The 24,291-nt window shown below is 36.9% G+C and overlaps 1 protein-coding gene across 2 annotated transcripts in view; it reads right to left on the bottom strand.

The window, feature by feature from the left end:
* CNTNAP5 (contactin associated protein family member 5) overlaps positions 1-24,291 on the bottom strand; it is an 877,416-nt gene that overhangs the window by 414,414 nt on the left and 438,711 nt on the right. The window contains exon 7 of one of the 2 annotated variants that reach the window (XM_033860287.2): positions 6,501-6,644. In XM_033860287.2, coding sequence (XP_033716178.1) covers positions 6,501-6,644 — 144 coding nt within the window. The remainder of the gene's footprint in view (positions 1-6,500; positions 6,645-24,291) is intronic. The other variant, XM_019931771.3, reaches the window with a different exon arrangement.

Raw genomic sequence — 24,291 nt, 5'->3', positions numbered from 1 at the left:
CAACAATTATGTAACTGTTGGTGCTGCCAGGAACAGTGGATTGAGAAGACTGCGAGGCTTCCCTCTAGGCAGAGTGGAAATGCATTTGGTGAGGGTTTATTAATTTCAGCCATGAAGTTGGGGGCAGCATCATACATGCTTTAGCCATCACCCATCCAGTTATTTGGAGACAAAGGCACAGGAGCAGATTTACATGGTCAATTAGCTCCAAAGCCAAGTCTATAACCACAGTCCTGCTAATGGCCATTTGCCTTTATCTCCCCTCCCACTGAAGGCAAAGTCAAGGTATATGAGCATTTCTCCTATGCCTTTCTTTTAAATGAGAAATAATCATTTTAACACCTACAATTAAGCCATCTCCCAGACAATCACGTTACTCTCCTTGTCTCTGGGAGAAGGGATGCAACACTCCGAAAGGAGAGCTCCAAGAAAGCATCATTTCTTATGAAGTGGAAGCTATGAAATTAATCATTTTCAGGAAACTAGCAAGGCATATATTTCTTATATTATGTATATAATAATCCACGTTACAGGTACTGTACACACATTTCAATGGGCCATTTATTTTCTGATTGTTATATGGTGCTGTATTAGCATAGGGTGGGAGATTTGAGGTAGAATAGTGAGGTACTTTTTATGTCTACTTTAAGCTGTTAGTTTTACTGCGTCTCGGGATGTGTAAGGTTGTCTTGTAGTCAAATCGAGCTATGAAGACTAAATTGAATTATCCCCATGGAACAGATGTTAAATCTCCAGGGGGTGGGCAGGTCCCACAAGAAAGGAATGACAAATTGCAATGAGGATGCTGCATAAATGCAGCCTGCTGGAGAGATTTGTGCTGGATGAGGCCAAGGCTGGTGCTTGTAAGTCTTGAATCACCTTTTGTAATTGATGGGTATCACCTTACCCTTGCTGCCTGATTTGTGGATTCCTTGAACCTCCTGCTCAACTCTGAACTTCCCCACACTCCATAAATGTGAGAGAGTCTGTGAACACTGGAAAAGGACAAAAACACCATCCCTCTCAAAAGTCCTTACTTAGCACAGCTGTGGCTTAGTGACTTGGAACTAAGCTGACTTTGTAGCTGGTACCATATCTTTGGGGAAACTTTAAGCCTGAGTAGGGGAATAAAAGAGTTTGTACTTGTAATTAACACTGCAAACCATTCCTTCCCACATGGAATTCCTAAAGGAAAAAGATTAGGTATATAAATGCGTGTGTGTGTGTGTGTGTGTGTGTGTGTGTGTGTGTGTGTGTTTCTAGTAATAGGAATTTTCACCTAAACAAGGAAATAGAAGCAATTTGGAAGAAAAATAATGGTTTTATCCCCCCGTTTGAATTGAGAAGCTTAAAACTAAAGGTTCTTTACATGCAAAGTAAAACAGTTTTCCTGAGATTTTTTTTTCCAAGTACATTAGTGATGAATAGATTCTTTGTGCTTCATATTAACAACACTGCCAATTAAACTCTGAGGAATAAAGTATGGTAGCAAAGTTTTAGGCAGCTTGGTAAGTGCTCCAGTAGCTTAAAAATCAATGACACATTTATTACAATTGTGGTTAGTGATTCTCTCCAAAAAGGAGATGATGAAGGCCACCAATATTCAGAAATTCATGTTTTTCTCCTTGTTCTCCCTGATTTCCCCCCTTTTTGCTCTGTATATTCAGCGACTTATTATTTAATATGTCTTATCATTTAATATATTTTCTAACACGTAATGTATGTTTGGAGTTTTTTTATGAATGTTGCCACAGTATAATAGAGAAGAACAAATCTGACTCCATATTGGATCTGTTTTGTTTTTTTTTTTTGTTTTTTTTTACTTTAACCTTTGTATTCTATTGCTTTTGCTACAAGTTAAGAATGTTGCCCATAGCCTGAAACATACAGGATAGCCCATTCTCAAGACTCTGAGCTTTAAAGTTATAACACTTTTCCATTAATATAGATAAAAAGTTGCAGAACATAGAATAACCTTTGTCTTGTTGGAAGATTACAGGAATATCATGACTTGAACTAAGTTGATGGCTGCAAAAACAAAGGATTCTGACACCAAGAAGTTTGCACCAACCAGCCATACTCCCTCCCATTTTAGTATAAGAGAAGCCTGAATTCTAACTTGGAGAAGATGGTTCTTTGGGGCACGAGGCCACCATCTTCTCTTTCTGCTGGCTTTCCAAATAAAGTCACACTTCCTTGCCCCAACACCTTGTCTCTAGATTTTTTGGCCAATCATGTGGTAAGCAGTACAAGCTTGGACTCGGTAACAATAGGAATTGCAGTTATTTATATCTAAGGCTCAGGCTCTCACACTTTTGAGGCCCAGTTTTTGAACAATGAAAGTGAGCAATGTTTTCTTCAGTTCCTTGTGGTTTAAATTTGTTTCATCAACTCTTGTCACAATGAGGTCAGTGCTGTCCTGCCTTTCAGGTATGTTGATATTCATCACATCAGTCTAAGCCAAACTCCTAGTAGTGTTTGATCCCACTGTTTTAGCAGATTAAGTTCAAAGAAACAGGTATGTTATGAAATATTTTGGGGGAATAATATGGGAGAATGATAGGTATGAATATGCTTTCCATGGTTCAAGTCTCCTTATCTAGACTCAAGCAAAATATCATTAGCAAGCAAGTGCTTAGTTTAAATAGATAATGAACAGCCTTAGTACATGTGGGTAACATCATCAAGAGTCTTGAGCCTGAGCCAGGGACAATCCTTTAAAACATTACAACCGTCAACCGAAGTGTGATTGTTCTCAAGCAAGCCTGTTTCACACCCTGGAAATCAATAACTACTTAAAAAAAATGTGTTAACATATGGAACCCCCAAACATAAAATATTTATTACTGGTTAAGCTCATCAAGGGAAAAGTAGACCTCAAGGTCATTTAAATTCCAGTTTGCCAGGTAGTCCAATGACCAGATTGCAAGGAAAATCAGTATTTGCCTGTCAATGATAGGGTGGCCTACTCTTATGAAAGGTTTTAAAATAATGTGAGGTTAATGGACTTCTGCTTCTGGGAAGATGGAGTAATGTGATTTCCTCTATTTCTCCCACCAAGTACAACTAAAAAACCCTGAACATTATATATAAAGAAAATTTAGGAAGACTCTAAATGGTGGAAAGAAGAAAGCAAGCATATACTAGGATCTTGAGACCCAAGGAGCAACGTTGGAGGTTTCCCTAGATTTTTCTTTTGCTTCTATATCCTAGACTTGCTGCTGAAGAAGCCAGCAACACAGAGAGACCAACTGGGGCAGACAAAATATTAGCCCCCATTTAGAAGGCTCGTCTTTCAAATCCAAGGTCCAGGAAAGAAACAACAGAATAAGGCAGAATACATTTAGACAATAATTGCTCTATACCAGCCAACAAAAATCTTAAAAAAAAAAATTATGGCCACACTATCATCCAGCCATACTGTAACAAGGTGCCCAAAACCTCCAGCCAGGAAGGTGTCAACAGAGACCAAGTATGGAGCCTGGATTTTATTCCTTGTCACATAATAGCAAGCCTCTCCCCTTAGTATCAATGGTGACCACATGCCTAGTGGAGTCTTGATGTTCACCTCCCCCCACACCAGGCAGTAATGAGGGAGCCCACCCACTCCTTGCAGGCATGGTGCCAGAGATGGCTTGAAAGAGTCAGAACTTTAACCACCAGAGTCCCCCCCCACCCAACACACACATGCTGTGATGTCACTGGAGGTCACACAGAGAGGAGTAATGAGGTTTTCCTACCCCTCCCAGTCAGAGAGTATCCATGAAGAGCTAGCAGGGAACCAGAATGCTCGCCTCTCTACACCTAGGAGTAACAAGGAGCCTCCCTTGTCAATGGAGGTTTAGTGGGAAATCTGGATTCTACCCCTGCCTAGCAGTATTGAGGCAAAACCCACCTTTCCCCTACTGGAACAGTGTCAGAGGAAGACAGCTAAAACATAGGATTAAATAGGATTCATCATAATACCTAAAATGTTCAGGTTACAGTAAAAAATATCTTGTTATACAGGAAGATCTCAGATTGAATTAAAAAAGACATTCAGTAGATGCCAACACTGAGATGACAAAGATGTTAGAATTATATGACAAATATTTTTAAGCAGTCATTATAATGAAAATCCTTCAAATAACAACTGCACATTTGAGACAAATAAGAAAATAGAAAGTCTCACTAAAACATAGAAAGGCTTATTTAACAAGGAAATAGAAGATGTAAAGAAGAATCAAATGAACATGTTAGAACTGAAAAATACAATATCAGACATGAGAAAATAATGAATGTGCACAATAACAAAAGGAAGGGAATAAGAAAATGAATTAATCAACTTTAACAATAAAAACTACCTAATTTGACCAACAGACAACATAGACTGAGAAAAAAATGAACAGAGGAACAGGGACCTGTGATTTTATAAGGAAAGATCAAACATTCATATCTCTGGAATTCAGGAAGGAGATGAGAAAGAAAACGGCTGAAAAAATACTCAAATAAATGGCAGAATACTTCCCAAATTTGGTGAAAGATGTAATCCCTCAGATTCAAGAAACTCAGTGAAACCCAAATAGGATAACCCAAAGAAGTCCACACCATGACACATCATAGTCAAACTTATGAAAACTAAAAAAAAAAAAAAAAAAAAAAAAAATACTGAAAGCAGTAAGAAAGAAATTACATCTTATCTGTAGAGGAAAAAATCAAATAACAGTGTATTTATTTGTCACCAGAAACCATTGAGGGGCTCAACATTTTTCAAGTGCTGAAAGAAAACAACTATGAACCCAGAATCTTATGTCCAGGGAACAAAGGCTTCAAGAATGAAAGAGATATCAAGACATTATAAGATGAAGGAAAAGTTAGGGAATCTGTCATCAGTATACACACCCTAAAAGAATGGAAGTTTTTAAACAGAAAAGAGATTACAAAAGAAGGAATCTAGGAAAATCAGGTAGGAAGAAAGAACAACAATAAGCAAAACTATGAGTAAATACAATATGCTTTACATTTTCTCTTGAGATTTCTAAATTATGTTTGATGGTTGAAACTGTCACACATTTGAGCCCTAACATACCAACAACTTCAACAGCCGAAAAAAAAATACTGATATGATTCTAAAAATATAGGGAGAAAATAATAATTAAGAACATTATATAATAAAGTTAATTAAGATAGTTATATAATAAACAGGGAAAGGTAAAGGAACTTAAAGGGATGTAAGGTTTTTACACTTCACTAAAACTGATGAAATATCAGTAAACTGTAATAAATTATATGTATATAATATAATGCCTAAAGAAACCATTAACAAAAGCTATACATAGAGGTATATTCAAACACAAGATTGATCATAATAGAGTTATGAAAATCGTTCAAGAAACACACAGGAAGGTAGAGAAACAATATAAAAAACAGAGAGAACAGACAAAAGAAACAAACAAAAATATATATTTGAGCTCTAATACATCAATAACTTTAACATTATATGTAACTGGTTTAAATGCACCAATTAAAAAACAGAGGTTGACAGAGTGGATTAAAAACCATGACTGTACTATTTACTGTCTACAATAAACTCACTTCAAATATGATATAGGCATATATATTTATATATTTTTCTTCCATTCTTTTACTTTTATCTCTATCTATCTATCTATCAAATATATAACAAAAGAAAGCAAGAAAGGTTATCTTAATATCAGATTAAGTAGACTTTAGAGCAAAGAAAATTATCATAAACTGAGAAGAACATTATATAATGATAAAAGGGCCCATCCACTAGCAACACATAGCAATCCTATCAACCCTGTGTTTGTACCAAACAACAGAGCTGTAAAATATATGAGGCAAAAACTGATAGAACTGGAAAGAGAAATAGACAAATCCACAATTATAGCTGGAAATGTCCACACCATTATTGATCATCTACTATGTGCAAAGCACCAGTACTGTGAATGCAGTAGTGAAAAAGAAAAGTTCCTTGTCCTCATGAAACTCATGGTCTATTGGGGAAAGACAAATACTAATTAATTATTTTTTTTTAACTTGCCAGCATAATAAGTAGTACAAAGGGAATCTCAAAAACACCAAAAATGTAACCTCTCTTCTTCAAAATGCCCTATATTTTAACAACAATAAGTAGACAACTATATAATTCCGAAGGTGTAGAATTTAATAGAATCTGTGGTTCTATTGTTGCATTTCCCAGGGATAACAAAGAGATTCATGTCAGTCCAGTGTAGACTGCAAACCCTGCCCACAGATGGCACAAGCTCACAGCCAGGAAGATAGAATTCTGTAGGTGCCTCTAATGTATTTATTTCTCCCCAAAACAATTCACACCAATTCAGTCCCTGCTTTGCCTCCAGTTTCACCTGGGAGTCTGATAAGACTTCCAAGAGTGTAATGTAAACATATTATGAGAAGGGGGTCAAGGTTAGGATGGGGAAAGCAAGACTTACCCCAAAGTGTTAGAAACCATCAAGCTGAGAAGGATGCTGACTTACCACGGTGTAGATCTGATGCTTCCGCCTTTTAGCCAGGTCAATTATGTTTACTCCATTGTAGTAAAGGTTTTCGATACATCCGTGGAAGTTTTTCTTTAAAAAGGTCCCAGGTTTGCCTGGTACTGGAATTCCTCCAAAACTAAGCTTTATGAGAAAGAAAAAAGTCAACTCTTAGTTATAAGCTCTGAACGAACAGGAAAAGGAAAGTAAGCAAGTGAATTTCAGAAGATTCAACTGTAGCATGAGCCAAGTGGCTCAAATAATTATAGATGCCACTTGATTACACATTTAAAAGGATACTGATTAGGCCACGTAAAAATAACTATAATTGCTTGCTTTTTAAGAGCTTATTTTACAAAACTGTTTTACTTCCTTTCTGAACCCTTCTAATACTAAATAAAACAATAATTTACAGAAGGAGGAAAAAAGAAAAGAAAATCAACATCTTTATATTTATCTCTTATACAAATATCTGAGAGCGTACAAAGAAAAACCAAGGGACAAACAAAACATACCGCTATTCAGACCTAGTTTATTCTGCATTGTACCAAAAACACCTTATGAACACAGTTGTTCGCAAATTACTTTTATAAAGACGAAAATTAGGAAACAATTAAAATATCCCATACATTTAAATAAATGGAGGAAAAAATCGAGAATTGATATGATAGACTCCTACTTAGTTAATAATGGTGCTGAGTAAACATTTGTTATAAAGTGGAAAATCAGTGGAATGTTGATTGAAAAATTCAGGGGTTATAACTGGGTATAAAGTATGATGTCAACAACAAAATATGTGCTTACAATTTAGACTTGAAGAAATACACTGAACTATTAACGATAGTTGTCTCTGGGAAGGATATGGTTACTAGTTTTCTCTACCACTTTTCTTTCCAGTAAAAATTACTACAAATTACTATTGGAATGGAAATATTCTTTTAAAAAGAAATCTGATTTGGTATGAATATTCCTCCTATTATACAAGAGAAGCAGAATACTTTCTCTAATCATGTTTATCCCAACATTATTTAATGAGTAACCCAGTTTTTCTTCAGTGCTTTGAAATGTTACCTTTAGCATATATTTAAACTATTTGAATGCTTAGTGTATTTCAGGACGATTTGTTCTCCCAATCAGAATGTCTTCACCTCATATGAATAGCTACAGATAAAGCAAAGCTTACTTCCAGATGTCTACTTTTTCCCCCCATAAGTTCCACACTATTTTTTAAAAATTGTTTCTTTACGGGCTTCCCTGGTGGTGCAGTGCTTGAGAGTCCGCCTGCCGATGCAGGGGACACGGGTTCATGCCCCGGTCTGGGAAGATCCCACATGCCGCGGAGCGGCTGGGCCCATGAGCCATGGCCATTGAGCCTGCGCGCTCAGAGCCTGTGCTCCACAACAGGAGAGGCCACAACAGTGAGAGGCCCGCATACCGCAAAAAAAAAAAAAAAAATTGTTTCTTTACACATTGTAATATATGATAAGAGTGATTAATCCTGCTGCCCACTTCTATTTACCATTGTTTTAATCTAGATAATTATTTGATATTTTTGCCTACTTTAATTTTAAAGTTTAATTTCAAAATAATTTTATTTAAAATAATCTGTTGGAATTTTGAGAATTTGTTATTTCCATAAACACATTTACTTGGAGAATAAACATTTTTGAAATATTTCATCTTCCTATACAAGAACCCAGTGTCTTTTTCTATTTTCAAAATATTTTTGGTAAAGCCCTTCACTTAAGGTTATTATTTTATTTCTCTCGTTCACATATTCATCATTAACTTAATTCCAGTGAATTTCAAGCATTTAAAAACTTCCACTGTATGGAATCTAAAAATCAAAACAAAATTGCGAACAACTCATAGATAAAGAGAACAGATTTGTGGTTGCTAGAGGTGGGGGAGGGGGGAGTGGGCGAAATGGGTGAAGAAGGTCAAAAAGTACAAGCTTTCAGTTATAAAATGAATAAGTCACTAGATGTAATGTACTGTGTGGAGATTATAGTTAATAATACTGTATTGTATATTTGACAGTTACTAAGGGAATAGCTCTTAAAAGTTCTCAACACAAGAAAAAAAATGTTGTAATTATGTGTGGTAATGGATGTTAAATAGATTTAGTGTGGAGATCATTTTACAATATACACAAATATCAAATCATTATGTAATACATCTGAAACCAATATAATGTGATATATCACTTATGTCTCAAATTCCAGTGTAAACGAATTGTTTTCATTAATTAAACATTTATCAAGTAAATTATATACGCATCCTATTGTTTTCTCTATCCAGATACTCGTATATTAAATAATGTACATTTTAGTTAATTTCATACAACTTTTCAAAGAAATAATCAGATGACATATTTAAAACACTTTGCTCTTTTCAAGCCAAATTGTATACATTTTTTTGTTTCATTGTCCTGATCAAAACTTTCTAAAATATAGCCAAAACTTTTTAAACAACAATAAATAAGAATTATGGTATAGAACTTTGGAAAAAAGCCAAAAACAAACAAAAAGGAACAGTACTTTTGTATATTTCCCAGTACATAGAATACTGATTCTGAACCCACATCACATTAGATATCCTTTAATCCCATTTACACATAAATTATTTAGTTGCTTATTTCTTGTTTGTTTGTTTGAAATGAGAAATGAATGCTCAGTTTTATCTATTGACTGGTCTTTCAAAAATTCATGAGACAGAATACAAGGTATTTTACATTTAATCTATTGATGGGTTGAATTATATTAATAGATCAGAAATTAATAGATTCTCTGATTGAACCACACTATTTGTCTTGAAGTATATGTGCTCATATTTTAAATAGTAAATGAATTTGAGCTCTAGTTTTCTTCTTTTGCCAAGTGTTTAGATCATGCCTAAATGTGTCTCTGAGTAAAACTCTGGGAGTTTTATCTTTGATTCTATTTAAAAATGACTCATAACTCTTGAGATTTATGGAAAACTGAAAAAAAAATGAACTCGTTAATTCCACAAATACTTTGTAAAACTACTGCTCTGATAACTTCCTTGTTGACTTATTGCAGTATTTCCAATGTTTTCAGTTTGAGTCATGTAGATTTAAAAAGATTCACTTCCCTTTTGTAATTATATAAATCAAATTTATAAGGTAAAAATAAAGTTGACTATTTGTTACTTTTGTTTATTTTTAAAAAAACTTTATTATGCTAGAGCAGTTTTAGTTTCACAGCAGAATTGAGAGGAAGGTAGAGAGATTCCCACATACCCCCTGCCTCTACACACGCACAGGACCTCCCGTTACCAACAGCTTCCACCAGTGGTTTATTTCTTCCAACTGGTGAGCCTACAATCATACATCATCATCACCCAAATTCCAGAGCTTACATTATGGTTTACTTTTGGTATTGTACATTCTGTGGGTTTGGACAAATGGAAAATTACACATATCCACCAGTACAGTATCATACAGAATAGTCTGCCTCCTCTAAAAATCCTGTTCTCTGTCAATCCATCCCTCTCCCAGCCCCTTACTCCAGTCCCTGGCAATCATTGATCTTTTTACTGTTTCAATAATTTTGCCATTTCCAGAATGTCATATTGTTGGAATCATACAGCATGTAACCATTTCAGTTTGGCTTCTTTCACTTAGTAACATGAATTGAAGGTTCCTCCATGTCTTTTTATGGTTTGATAGCTCATTTCTTTTTAGCTCTGAATAATATTCCATTGTCTCTATGTAGCGCAGTTTGTTTATACATTCACCTACTGAAGGACATCTTCGTTGCCTCCAAGTTCTGACAACTATGAATAATGTTGCTGTAAATATTCATGTTCAGGTTTTTGTGTGGACATGAGTTCTTATTCTTTTCTATAATTTATATAATTATATCACTATATATAATTTATATATAACAAAAATTTTATTCTTTTAATTTTTATGGCCATCTTCCTCAATTTTCAAAAAAAAATAATGTTGTACTTCACTCATCTGTGATTTAGGAAAATATTAGTCACGGGGCAATATTTGAAAAGGAGAAAAGAAAATAAAAAACCTTTCTTTTAAATAGCACAAAAAAAAAAAAAGCATTTGAAGGATCTGGGATAGAGCCTTTTTTAAGTGAAATAGTATGGAGGATAGTATATATTATAAAACTGTAATTTCCCATTACATGAAAGGAGAGCAAAACTCTTTCTAGTCTGGGTAGAGGATGTTAGGAGAAAATTGGCAGAGACAAGAGTTACATGGTGTGGGACCTGCTCTTTGGGTCTCTCTGGGAGATTGAAATTTGATGAGCTTTAGGTGAATGAGGATGGAGGCCACAAGATAGATTTTGGAAAACTCAGGGAGTTATTTCTCCCCTGATTCCTACAACAATGATGATTGTAAGCTTATTAAAGAGGCTTCAAATTCAGCATGGCCTCAGAACAAAACTTGGCTGGAAGACAGACAGGTTAGCAATGGCTATGAGAAGCAGCAACATGGAAGTTTCTGAGAGCTGCTTCTCAACGGCCTGATCACTGAAGCACTGTGTGAAGTAGGCTACTGAGGTCCCCAGGGCTGTGAGAGCAGGATGGGTAATATGGATGGACTGAGGATATAAGTGTGTCAAAGGCTGGTAGCTGATACGGAGGTCCAAGTGTCCAGGTGACTAGACCTCCAGCCTGAGCCCATTGCAGGTACCATGAACAGCAGCTACAGAGGCTGACACTTTACTCCCATGCTGGGCTATCCACAAGCCCGCAGCCTGTGATCTGCCCATGGAAACAAAAAGGAGGAGCAAGAAGAAACCCCAATATAACCCAGTATTTACACAATAGTACAGTTAAGTTTTAAATAGGCATTAACTAGTTATCATTCATCAACACGGTTAGATTTTTCTGCTATCAGGGGAAGCAGGGGCCGATAAGCATATTGAATTCAGGTAGGGAGAAGAAGCAAAATTGCATTTCTGCACATTTGAGTATGAGATTAGATTTTTAACCTGTTTTATATTTTAAATTTTTCATGTAGTTGAGAATATGAGGCTATAATTGTATTACTGAATTATAGATTTAGTTCATTATCAGATTAGTTAGAATGGAAAAACTTGCTTCATATATTACTGATTTTCTTTCCTGCGTATATAGTATTGATTTTTCTAAATACTTCATAAACACTTGTAGGCTATACTTGGTATATACCTACTAATTTTACATTAATAATTATATACATCAGATCATTTACATTCATAATTTTATCTGATTTATCAAAGTTCTGTGAACGAACATCAAAATCTTGCTCTTAACTATGTTTTTGTCCATCAAGCCGCCCACACAAGGATCCCTGCTATGCATGACCTGGGATTGTCAAATGATTACAGCAAATGTTGGCAAAAACTGAATACTGATCATATTCAAGCTCTTCTTCTGCTGAGTTCAGTTGGCATCTGAGTCTCACCCAAGTTCCCAACACCGGCTTTTCTCCTTGAACTCTGCCCATTAGTTTATTCTTCTAGCAACATAACTGGAAAACCAATAACCACCTCCTTCAGCCTTGCTCTTGGGCCTCTGAGTCCCAGAAAATGGCTTCTGAGTCCCTACAGCTCACATCAGGACAGTGTCAGTCAACATCTAACCGCTAGAAATGAACTGTTTTGGTTTTTTGTATTTGATTGATATTTTATTTCATATATATATATATATATATATATATATATATATATGTTTAGTATAGGTGTTTTTAATTAGAAACCACAACATTTAGTACTTTACAATAGCCTTTATCTTTTTATCTTAATTTTTAATTTCAGTGGTACTAATTTTTCTACCTCTGTTTTCAGTTTACATAAATTTAACTGGGTATCTTTGTCCCCAGTTCCAACTTTAAAAAAATAATCATTTTGGTGTTTTCTGCCATACATGTGTTAACTGAAAACCACATATCATATGACTGGTGTTTGCTTATTAAGCAAATATGAGACTACTTACCACTTGAGGGAATTTAGAAAAAAAATTTTAGTAATGCTATATATATATATTTTTTAATTTCTTTGGTTTTTTTGGCTCTTTGGGTCTTAGTTGTGGCACTCAGGGTCTTCGTTGAGGCGTGCAGGATCTTTCATTGTGGTGCAGGCTCTTCATTGTAGCACGTGGGCTTCTCTCTAGTTGCGGCACGCGGGCTCTCTCATTGTGGTGCACGAGTTCAGTAGTTGTGGCACGTGGGCTTAGTTGCCCCACAGCATGTGGGACCTTAGTTCACTGACCAGGAATCGAACCTCTGTCCCCTGCATTGGAAGGTGCATTCTTTACCACTGGACCACCAAGGAAGTCCCTAGAAAACTTTCGAGTGTATTGCTATAATTATAAAGATGATCAATATTGCTTTATTCTACTGTTTGTTAATTTTTGATTATTGTCTCTTTTATGCTTTTTCCTATGTAGACTGTGTAATGTTTAGTCTTTTTTTTACATCTTTATTGGAGTATAATTGCTTTACAATGGTGTGTTAGTTTCTGCTATGTAACAAAGTGAATCAGCTATACGTACACATATATCCCCTTATCCCCTCCCTCTTGCATCTCCCTCCCACCCTCCCTATTCCACCCCTCTAGGTGGTCACAAAGCACCGAGCTGATTTCCCTGTGCTATGTGGCTGCTTCCCACTAGCTATCTATTTTACATCTGGTAGTGTATATATGTCCATGCCACTCTCTCACTTTGTCACAGCTTACCCTTCCCCCTCCCAGTGTCCTCAAGTCCATTCTCTACATCTGCATCTTTATTCCTGTCCTGCCCCTAGGTTCTTCAGAACCTTTTTTGTTTTTTTTTAAGATTCCATATATATGTGTTAGCATACGTTATTTGTTTTTCTATTTCTGACTTACTTCACTCTGTATGACAGACTCTAGGTCCATCCACCTCACTACAAATAACTCACTTTCATTTATTTAGTCTTTCTGAAAAACTGACTTTGAAGATAATCCTGTGATTATCTAGCTTTTCAGACCACAGTTTTGGATTACTGTCTACGAAACCCAGATTTTTTTTTTTCTCCAACCCCAGCTTGTTTTGAATTTTGATTACTTAAAATATTATTATTATCAATTAATAGGCACATTTATTTTTCTACTTTGAAACTCTTTTTTAAAGAAATTCTATTTTGTGGCAATTTGTTACAAAATTGCATAAATTTTTGAGCTGTATCAACATCCATCTTTAGCTTTTCACAGTGAAGTGGTTAGAATCACTGTTTCAGGAGCTTCTCTGGCTGGATTTAAAACCAGCTCTGCCCTTCTGTGGGACCTCGGGTAAAATACCTAACTGTTGTGTGATTCATTTTCCTCATACGTAAAATGAGGATAATGATAATACTGATCTCATGTAAACAATGTAGCTTGATTAGATTAATGTGAAAATTGAAAGATTTCCTACCAAGGACCTACTCTATAGCACAGGGAACTATATTCAATATCTTGTAATAATAACCTATAATGGAAAAGAATCTGAAAAAGAATAGATATATACAACAGATATATACATATGCACATATGTCTATATAGGAATCACTTTGCTGTACACCTGAAACTAACACATTGTAAATCAACTATACTTCAATTAACAAAAAAGATTTCCTACCCTGAGACATTTTGAAGGGCTCATGGCCTGTAGCCTTTGCTGTTTGCAGGATTGTTCTTAGCAGCAGCAATTTCTCAGTTAAGAGGTTCTTCCAAAACAGTGTTTTGCAGGCTTATTTTCAACAATTTCTGAATAAAAACTATATGGATATTAATTTTGCTAATATTTTACAGTCTGAAGTTTGCTATATTTTACACTGATGTTTTACATCAATAGCAACTACACTGAGTAACTTTTCTTTTTTTTTTTCATTTTAACATCTTTATTGGAGTACAACTGCTTTACAATGGTGTGTTAGTTTCTGCTTTATAACAAAGTGAATCAGTTATACATATACATATGTTCCCACATCTCTTCCCGCTTGCGTCTCCCTCCCTCCCACCGTCCCTATCCCACCCCTCCAGGCGGTCACAAAGCACTGAGCTGATCTCCCTGTGCTATGCGGCTGCTTCCCACTAGCTATCTACCTTATGTTTGGTAGTGTATATATGTCCATACCACTCTCTCGCCCTGTCACAGCTCACCCTTCCCCCTCTCCATATCCTCAAGTCCATTCTCTAGTAAGTCTGTGTCTTTATTCCTGTTTCACCCCTAGGTTCTTCATGACATTTTTTTCCTTAAATTCCATATATATGTGTTAGCATACGGTATTTTTTGAATTAATAAACAAATACACATTTTCTCTGAAGTCCTGTAGAAGTTTCCTTCTGGTTTTCAGATTTTCAGAACACTGGAACTAAATATGTTGTGTCCTCCTTTGAAAAGGTCCTTTGATCATTTCTAGCTTGATATTTATTTGAGAGGGAAAAGGAAAAAAGAAAGAGAGAGAGAACTTGCTAAAACTATCTGATCAGTATCTATTTTCAATGAATTTTTTCAAATTTAGGAAAACTGGTCATTGAACTGTTGAGTATCAAATTCTGTGTAACTTGTTCTTTGGGTAGGAGGCATATTTCAGGCTCACGTTCTTCTGCATTCTTCTTACTCAGTCGGCATTCTAAAAAGTATTGTTTATTTTTGTTTATTTATTTGATTTCCTAAATGTCTAACCTAAAATTACAGAGCTTTTCTCAGTTACTTCAGTGGCTGTGTTGCATAAACTATTCTCTTTAACATCTCACAAATATATCTCTATTGTGTTTATAATTGCTCCTGTACGTCCTTTAAACTTGAATGGGTCTCCTTGAATTAATCTTTGTTTTTAAGTCAACCCTAGCTGTATTCTACAAACCTCTTCATTTACTGATTTGTTTGTCTGGGACACTGACGATATGATTTTGCCTTTCCTTTGAGACTCAGGCATATTTCATCATGGGGCAGATACTGATGGTACTGAACAGACATTATATTTCAGGGCACATCATTTGCATGAAGTAGCCCAAAGGCATTCAGTATATGCATCATAGAGCTGGAAATCCAGTTTCCATTAGATCATGGGCTCCTATAATACAAAATAGTTGTGACACTATAAGGGAACCAGATGCCCTGAGCCAGTTCTCTCCAGATAGCAATATGACAAATTCACTTTTTTTTTTAAAGTCCTGGCTTAAGGGACATCATCTCAATAATCCCTACCCCGATCAACATATCTAAAGTTGCAACCTGTTTCCCTCAATCTTAGAATTCCCAATCCCATTACCTAGATCTATTTTTGTTCTTTCTATAGCATTTGTCATCCTTCTTACTATGTAATGTATTTACTTGCTATGGGTATTGCTTATAGTTTGTCTCTCCTGCTAAAACACAAGCATCATAAGGGCAGGTGCTTGTTCTTTTCATGGACATATTCCAAGCACATAAAATGATGTCTGATACATAACAGATGCCAAATAAATATTTGTTCAATGTTTTGGTAAATCTCTCTAAAAAAAGTTTCTCAAGGACACAGACCACATCTTGTTCATTTTTGAATATTTAATGCAAGAGGTATGACTCAAACATAAGAGATTCAACAAATAATTGTTGAATCGGATCAAAAAAGAACACTAGCAATTTACTTCTAAAACCGCTTTACCTTATTGTCCTTTTTTTGTCAATGTGACTGCTTTCTTTTCTTACTTTTCTTATTTGTTTGCTCTTGGAAAATTGCATGGTGAGCCTTTTATTGATCTTAGTGGTCAACAAAATCAGGTGTTAGATTGTAAAGTTTCACTCACAGTCTGAGTGTCTTGGTCCATCTGGGAACCTGGAGGGTTTTCTGGTGTCACAGGTGGGCTCCAACTGGATGAATCCCAGGAGAAAACACACTTTGATGTTAAATGTATGAGGTCCTAGAAGCTGCCACTCTCTTTTCCTTTGATCTCATTCCTCTTCTATTGTCTGGAATTTGCTTGTCTCTTTTTCAGCCTTTGATGTTACTTCTCTGGCAATGAGTTCATTCCTCCTTATTGGTTTTTTTCTCTGGCCCTGTTTGAATTTGAGAGTCTTCTTTTTCTAAAGATTCCTTTTCCTGTCAGACTCGGATTTCGGATACATTTGAAGTTTCTCGTTAGTGAATATTTGTCTCACTTTTGTTCTGATAGCCTATTTTGTAATGGAATATATATGAAAAAGGATCCAAATGGCTGTCTTTTTTTTTTTTCCACACTTTAAAACTTGCACCGGCTTGGTGTTTGTTGAATTATACATAGTGATTATGGCCTTTCTGGAGGAAGGCTGTCAAAGGTAGATGAATTTCTGCCATTTCAAATGCGACCAGAAATCCCAATTTTCTGATGGTACCTCTTGATTTTTAAATATTGGCCTGAATTCGAATAGTTAAAAAAAAATACTAAATGGGCTAAATAAGATGAGGGTAGTCCAAATTGCTCCCTGTGTGACCAGTTTTTGGCTTCTGCTCTACTGTTTGATTTGATCAATGACTCAGATTGGAATTTCTTTGGAACTTTTGATCTCTATAACTCTTAAGGGGTTGCAGTGCATATTATCTCTTATTCTTGTCCCTACTTTGGGATTATATATTGAGATGAGGTGACTTGTTTTCATATTTTCACTTCTTTATTCCTTCTATACCCTATTCTTTCACAAATTCCCAGTGTCCCTTTATTTCTGGATGATATAATTGTTCATTTCTGTTTTGGGAGGGAAAAGAGTAAGTGATATCTGACCCAGACGCAACCCTGCATTGAATAGGAGGAAGCATTGATCCTGACAGCCCTCCTTGTTTCCACAAAGCAATTCATTCACGGCCATGCTTCCTGCCTGCCTGTGTTCCAGGTCCACAGCTACCTACCTCCACCCTGGCTTTGGCTCCTGACCCAAGCCCAGCTGTTGCCCCTTACACTTCAGTTGAATTTGGCCTCAGCATCTCTCTTAGATAAGGTTTTCTTTTAGTAATAACAATAGTGGCATTTCAATAGGCACATGAAAACATGCTCAACATCACTAACTATTAGAGAAATGCAAATCAAAACTACAATGACGTACCACCTCACACCAGTCAGAATGGCCATCATCAAAAAGTCTACAAGTAATAAATGATGGAGACAGTGTGGAGAAAAGGGAACCCTTCTACCCTGTTGGTGGGAATGTAAGTTGGTGCAGCCAATATTGGAAACCCCCAATTTCCAGCCAATGTTGGAACCCCCCCATAGTCTCTCAACTGTGGAAACAGTATGGAGCTTCCTTAAAAAACTAAAAATAGAACTACCATATGATCCAGCAATCCCACTCCTGGGCATATATCAAGACAAAACTCTAATTCAAAAAGATAAATGCAACCCTATGTTTATAGCAGCATTATTCACAATAGTCAAGATAAGGAAACAACCTAAATGTCCATCGACAGATGAATGGATAAAGAAGATGTGGTACATATATACAACGGAATATTACTCAGCCATAAAAAAGAATGAAATAATGCCATTTGCAGCAACATGGATGCAAGTAGAGATTATCATACTAAGTGAAGTAAGTCAGAAAGAGAAAGACAAATACCATATAATATCATATGTGGAATCTAAAAATCTAAAATATAACACAAATGTTTTAAAATATAAATTAGAAACAGACTCACAGACATAGAGAACTGACTTGTGGTTGCCAAGAGGGAGGTGGGGTGGGGGAGGGATGGATTGGGGGTTTGGGATGCAAACTATTATATAGAGAGTAGATATACAACAAGGTCCTACTGTACAGCACAGGGAATTCTATTCAATATCCTGTGATAATCCATAATGGAAAAGAATATTTATAAAAGAACTGAATCACTTTCCTGAACAGCAATAATTAACACAACATTGTAAATCAACTGTACTTCAGTAATTAAAAAAGAATAGTGGCATTTATGGACTAGTTTTCTACAACGGGCCCTATGCTTAGGGCTTACTTTCACTATTTTTTTCTTTAACTTTTTAGCTAGATATTACTATTTGCTCCACTTGAAAGCTGATGAAAAAGATGGCATACAGAGGTTTAACAGCTTGACTAAGGCCTTAGAGCCAAGGGGTGCAGTTGTAGCCCCTCTGGTCCTACACACACTGCCTCGCCTCCAGCAACTTCTATTCCAGTTCCACTGAGGAACCATCTATCTCCTTGAAGACCAGGGTGAACAACTGGTCTTGGTTGGCCTGAAACTTTCTCATTTTTAAAACTGAAAGTCCCAGGCTCACTGACACACTATGCCCCTAACCTAGGCAGCCTGGCATGCACTCGGTGAGCCTTCTGCTGTTCCCACTATGGGGAAGCAAAGGAGACGTGGCGGACAGTTATAGTAGCGGAAAGCCCCAATAGTTTCTCAATGGCATAAATCAGCCCCTCCTATTTCCTCTGCCAGAGCCACCCAATGCTCTCTACCTACTAGCAGGTTTCACACCAGGGGCTGGATTCAGACCATCTTTCTAATTCTTACCGTGAGCGCTGGTCCTGGCTGAAATCTGGTCCATTGCTAGTCTAGGGTTCATTTCTCTAAATGGATATCTTTTTACAGATTCACAGACACCAGAGTCTGAAACAGCCTGATTGGTTCAGCACATATTTATTTATTCATTTTTGTCTGAATCAATTTACAAAATTTTAACCTTAGGTTAATTGGACAATTCCCTGGTGGTGCAGGGGTTAAGAATCCACCTGCCAGTGCAGGGGACATGGCTTCGAGCCCTGGTCCAGGAAGATCCCACATGTCGCGGAGCAGCTAAGCCCATGCGCCACAACTACTGAAGCCCACATGCGTTGAGCCCGTACTCCGCAACAAGAGAAGCCACCACAATGAGAAGGCTGCGTGCGCACCGCAATGAAGAATAGCCCCTGCTCGCTGCAACTAGATAAAGTCCGTGTGCAGCAACAAAGACCCAATGTAGCCAAAAATAAATAAATAAATAAATTAATTAATTTTAAAAATTGGATAATGGGGTAAATCATGTATATTTCAGCATTCAAGCAAGAACTCATTGGAAATTCTAACTTCAGTGTATCCCCACCCCCTACATTCAGGTTAGAAGGGCACCTGCGGTGGAACTGACACCCTAGAGAGCCCCCCTCTGACCACCCTCTGGTCACATCCTGTGTCATGGGGGTGGTGTTTGCAAACCAAGGGGAAATGACGATAGGAAGCTGTCATCACCCTCCTAAACTTAGTCTTCCTACCCAGCTCCCCAGAGTTTCCTGCCTGAACAGCTCTGAAACAGCTTCAAGGGCCTGAACTATTCTCTCCACTGTCCGTCCTCCTGAGGATGGACCACGGACCCATACATAGGTCCCAGGAGTGGCCAAGGGGGTTTCCACTGTAGACAGGGCTTGGACATGTGGGATGTTCATTTGTCAAAGAAGGAAATGGAACAGATTTTATTCAACTGTTAGCTTATTTGTAAATTTTGACTCTCTCCTCAGGCCCTATGAGTATTCAAGTGGGGCCTTTATAATATTTTATTGATAATGACAATCATTTAGCCTAAGTTCACCCGGCCTCAGAATGTCTTATTAAATAGTTAAAACCTACCACCACACCCCTAACTGCGGCTAAAATAATACTATAAGGAATTTTATCAAGTGTTCTTTTACTTCCTCTTAATAAAAACAATATTTGGGGTATAATACTGGAATTGGCATATCCCCCTCATCATGTTCTACACAATTAGTTTACTTTTCAATATGTACATCTCACTGTTATAAAACTTGGAGAAACATGCATTTAGCAAGTTCACAGATCAAAAAATTTTAAATTTAAAACTAGACAGAAAAATGGCACCAAGGAATGTGGTTTCAAGTCTTATATACATGCAGAGACCAGGATAAGGAACACAGCCTGTGCTTGGATCTTGAGAGATTATCCCTCCTTCAGAGAGAAACGCTGTCCCCAGCATGACTTCCAGTGATCGGCTATGCATACCTAGACTCAAATCCTATTTCTGTTACTCGATGACTTGAGGAATAGGAATGGGAGGGTCATTAGTCACTCTTGTCTTTTATGTCTGTGATATAGAATGTAATAATCTCCCTCACTAGGCTGCTTGAGGGACTCAACAAAATCACAAAATAGGAGCTTGGTTGTTTTCTTCCATTGTTTCCCCTTATTTCCACTTTGCACCTACTTATTTCCCTTTTCCTTATTTTATTTTCTTCCATTTATTTCTCTCTTTCTACCGTAGTCTTTCAACCGAGTTTCCCACCAACCCCCCCAATAAAGGACCAATAACAATTATACTACCACATGTTATGATCTGCAAAACAGTTACCCTTGTGATCTGTAGTTATTTTGATCACCCAATGAAAAGTTGTATTATGTCCAGCCAGTCCTTTAATTATGTCTGAGCTCCAAGAGGAGGTCCATTAGGGCAGTGCTAAGCCAAAGTAAGGGCAGCAATAGGTGGTCTCTGACTATGGCGACCCATCAGGAACGCCTTATGGGAAGAAAAGTAGGGTGTAAATTGGTATCTTTATAATGCACAAAAATACACTTTTAAAATTTACTTAACAAATATTTATTGTGTATTATGTACCAGATACAAATCTACAGAAATAGAGTAAAAAAGATAATCTTGACCCTTATGATGAGCTTTAGTTCTATGGCTGGGTTGGGGATGAAGAGATAGACAATTAAAAATAAGTAAATTTTGGGACTTCCCTGGTGGTGCAGTGATTAAGAATCCGCCTGCCAATGCAGGGGACATGGGTTCAAGCCCTGGTCCAGGAAGATCCCACATGCTGTGGAGCAGCTAAACCAATGCGCCACAACTGCTGAAGCCCCCTTGCCTAGAGCCCATGCACCGCAACGAAGAGTAGCCCCCACTCACTGCAACTAGAGAAAGCCCATGCACAGCAACAAAGACTCAACGCAGCCAAAAATGAATAAATAATTTTTCAAAAAAAGTAAATTTTATATACAAAATAGATAACCTACAAGGACCTATACGGAACTATACTCAATATTTTGTAATAACTTATAAGGGAAAAGAATCTGAAAAAGAATTAGCACAACACTCTAAATCAACTGTAAGTCAATAAAACAATAAAGTATACAATATGATGAAAACAATAAATAAGTAAAATAAAATTTTTCAACTTCAAAAAAAGAATATATATATGTATAACTGAATGACTTTGCTGTACACCTGAAGCTAACACAACACTGTAAATCCAACTAACTTGCTTTTTACTTCAACTAAAAAAATTAATTTAAAAACATATTATAAAGTGACAAGTGTTTTTGAAGAAACACTATGAATAAAAATAAATTAGAGGATGTGATTTTAGAAGTAAACATAAGGAATACCTTTTAAAGTCATGTATTCATTCTATTGCCTCAGTTCTTTCTCAAAGTACTTTTTTTGTGTGTGGTACAAAATTCAAAATGGTTCAGAAGAGTACACAGCAAAGAATAAAGTTTTTTTCTTTGTTGACCCCACTTTCTTCTGATCTGCTTATCCGTATCCTTCCAGAGATTTCTGTGGGTCTATGCACTTTCAAGTCTATATATTCTTTTCTATTTTTTTAAACACAGATACTGTTTACACTGCATTGCACACTGATTTTCCTTTTCATTGAACAATTTATACTGGAGATGGTTCCACATCAGAACATATAGGGCTCCCTCATTCTTCTTAATGGAAGCATAATACTTCTGCTCAGGTTTGTCAAGCACACACACAAAACAAGGTGAGTCCAAGGCCAAGGCCTGGCGGATACACATAGAGATAAAGGATCCACTGTGAGATTCCGATGATGTGTGCCTTAGACAGTAAAGGCAAGAGTAGACAAATAGTACATCTCCCATGGCCCCTGCATCCCACACACCAACACAGAGAACACTAAGTATGAGGGCAGATGACCACAAGGTGAGTTGTGAGAGTCTTTATTGCTATAGATCTAATTCTAGACTTCGGCTTGAAACTGAGCAGGACCTTGTGAGGCTCCTGGGCACAAAAGCCTTTCTGTGTCCCCCCGTTTCTTGATTATAGGAAATAGGCTTATTTCAGCCTCCATGACCTTCCCTGAGTTCCAATGGGTGGTTCAAACAGTTACTAATGAGGGAAGGGAGGGGATGCAGAGACAAGGGAGGAGTAGTCAAGAAACAATAGTGCAGCCTTGGGGTAGGATCCTGGTACCCCCAAGGGATACACACAACAATATCTTTGAGCTGTTCTGCAGATACTGAAACCTCCACCAGTTGGGAGAAGGTAACTGTCTGCTGCCCACAAGCACGCAGACCCCAGACCTGTTGGAACCAGAAGGTTGATGACGCCGACTCCCAATTACCTCACCACCAACCAATCAGAAGAATGTCCATGAGCTGTTCACTCTCTCCTTTTTGAACCATTACTATAAAACTCCTCACTACCCCCTCCAGGTTGGGACACACGGTTTTGAGGGCATAAGTTTGCTGTGTCCCCCTTTGCCTGGCAGAGCAATAAAGCTATTCTTTTCTACTTTACCCAAAACTCTGTCTCCGAGATTTAATTTGGTGTCGGGGTACAGAGGCCAGATTCAACATCAGGCTAAGCAATTCTATGTGATGCAACTCTATTCTAAGCATGCAGGACAGAAAGCCTCATGCCTCCGCAGAACTTAGGGGGTGTCAAGAAACTGTATCAGGACAGTGTGGTATGGGGCCAGGAGGCAGGTGGCGATGGCCTTGGAGCTGCTAATTGCAGGCCTCCATCCTCTTGTGTCTCAGGAAGATGACAAGGTGTCTTGTCAAGACTCAGGTCAGCTGTGGGGCATGGCTTTGGCTGTCTGGCCAAAGTGGACAGCGTGAGGTCACTGGGACACTCTGGCAGGGCCGTTTCCTTATAGGGATTACCATAATTTTTAATTAACCTCCTTTTGATGGACTTTTGGGCCATCTTCCAATCTTTTGTTATTCCTAACATATACCCCTTTGCACACATTTGCTTATAATTGTAGGATATATTCCTAGAAACAGAATTGTTGGATTGAAGAGCACTTGTTTCCATTTTGAAGATGTTGCCCTTTCTTTAATATTGTATTAATTATAGTCTCACTAACAATAGATTAAATAGTTCTGGTTCCTTCATATCCATGCCAACATTATAAGTTTTGTGTTCCCTGAAGTCTAAGTTTAAAATATCATTGTAGTGTGAATTTGCATTCCTTCTTCTAATGAGTGAAGTTGTGCATGTTTTTATATATCTGAGAGTAATCTGTATTTTTTATATATTCATGTTCTTTACCTATTTTTCCATTGAGTTACCTTTTAAAAAATTATTTGTGGGGGCTTCTTATTCATTAATTAAATTTTGAAATACTTTTTCAAGTTCTTGGGAGGATGATATCATTCTGTCTGTATTTTTTTGTGGAACTGCATGTGGTTTTTAAAATATTTTATATGTACAAAATTTTTCTTATATTTTATTTCCAGGTTTCTAAACTTTATGTCATACTTAGAAGGACCTCCAACAATCTTTGATTATAAAAGTACTATCTAGGGAATTCCCTGGCTGTGGAGTGATTAGGACTCAGTGAGCTCACTGTGGGGACCTGGGACAATCCCTGGTCAGGGAACTAAGATCCTGCAAGTGTGGCCAAAATAAAATAAAATAAAAGCACAACCTCATATTTTCTTTAAAACTTCAATAAAACTTATATTTGAAGATGTACATGTATTTTAAATGCTTAGAGTGTTTAGTTTAATATAGCTTTTTCTTACCAAGAATTCTTATTAAATATATTTATTTTTAAAAAATGTCTTTTTAGTATTTATAACATAAATCACATAGTTATTTAT

This window comes from Tursiops truncatus, chromosome 7 (assembly GCF_011762595.2).
Source record: "Tursiops truncatus isolate mTurTru1 chromosome 7, mTurTru1.mat.Y, whole genome shotgun sequence".
Classification (NCBI taxonomy): Eukaryota; Metazoa; Chordata; class Mammalia; order Artiodactyla; family Delphinidae; genus Tursiops; species Tursiops truncatus.
This window is presented reverse-complemented; position numbering and strand designations above follow the sequence as displayed.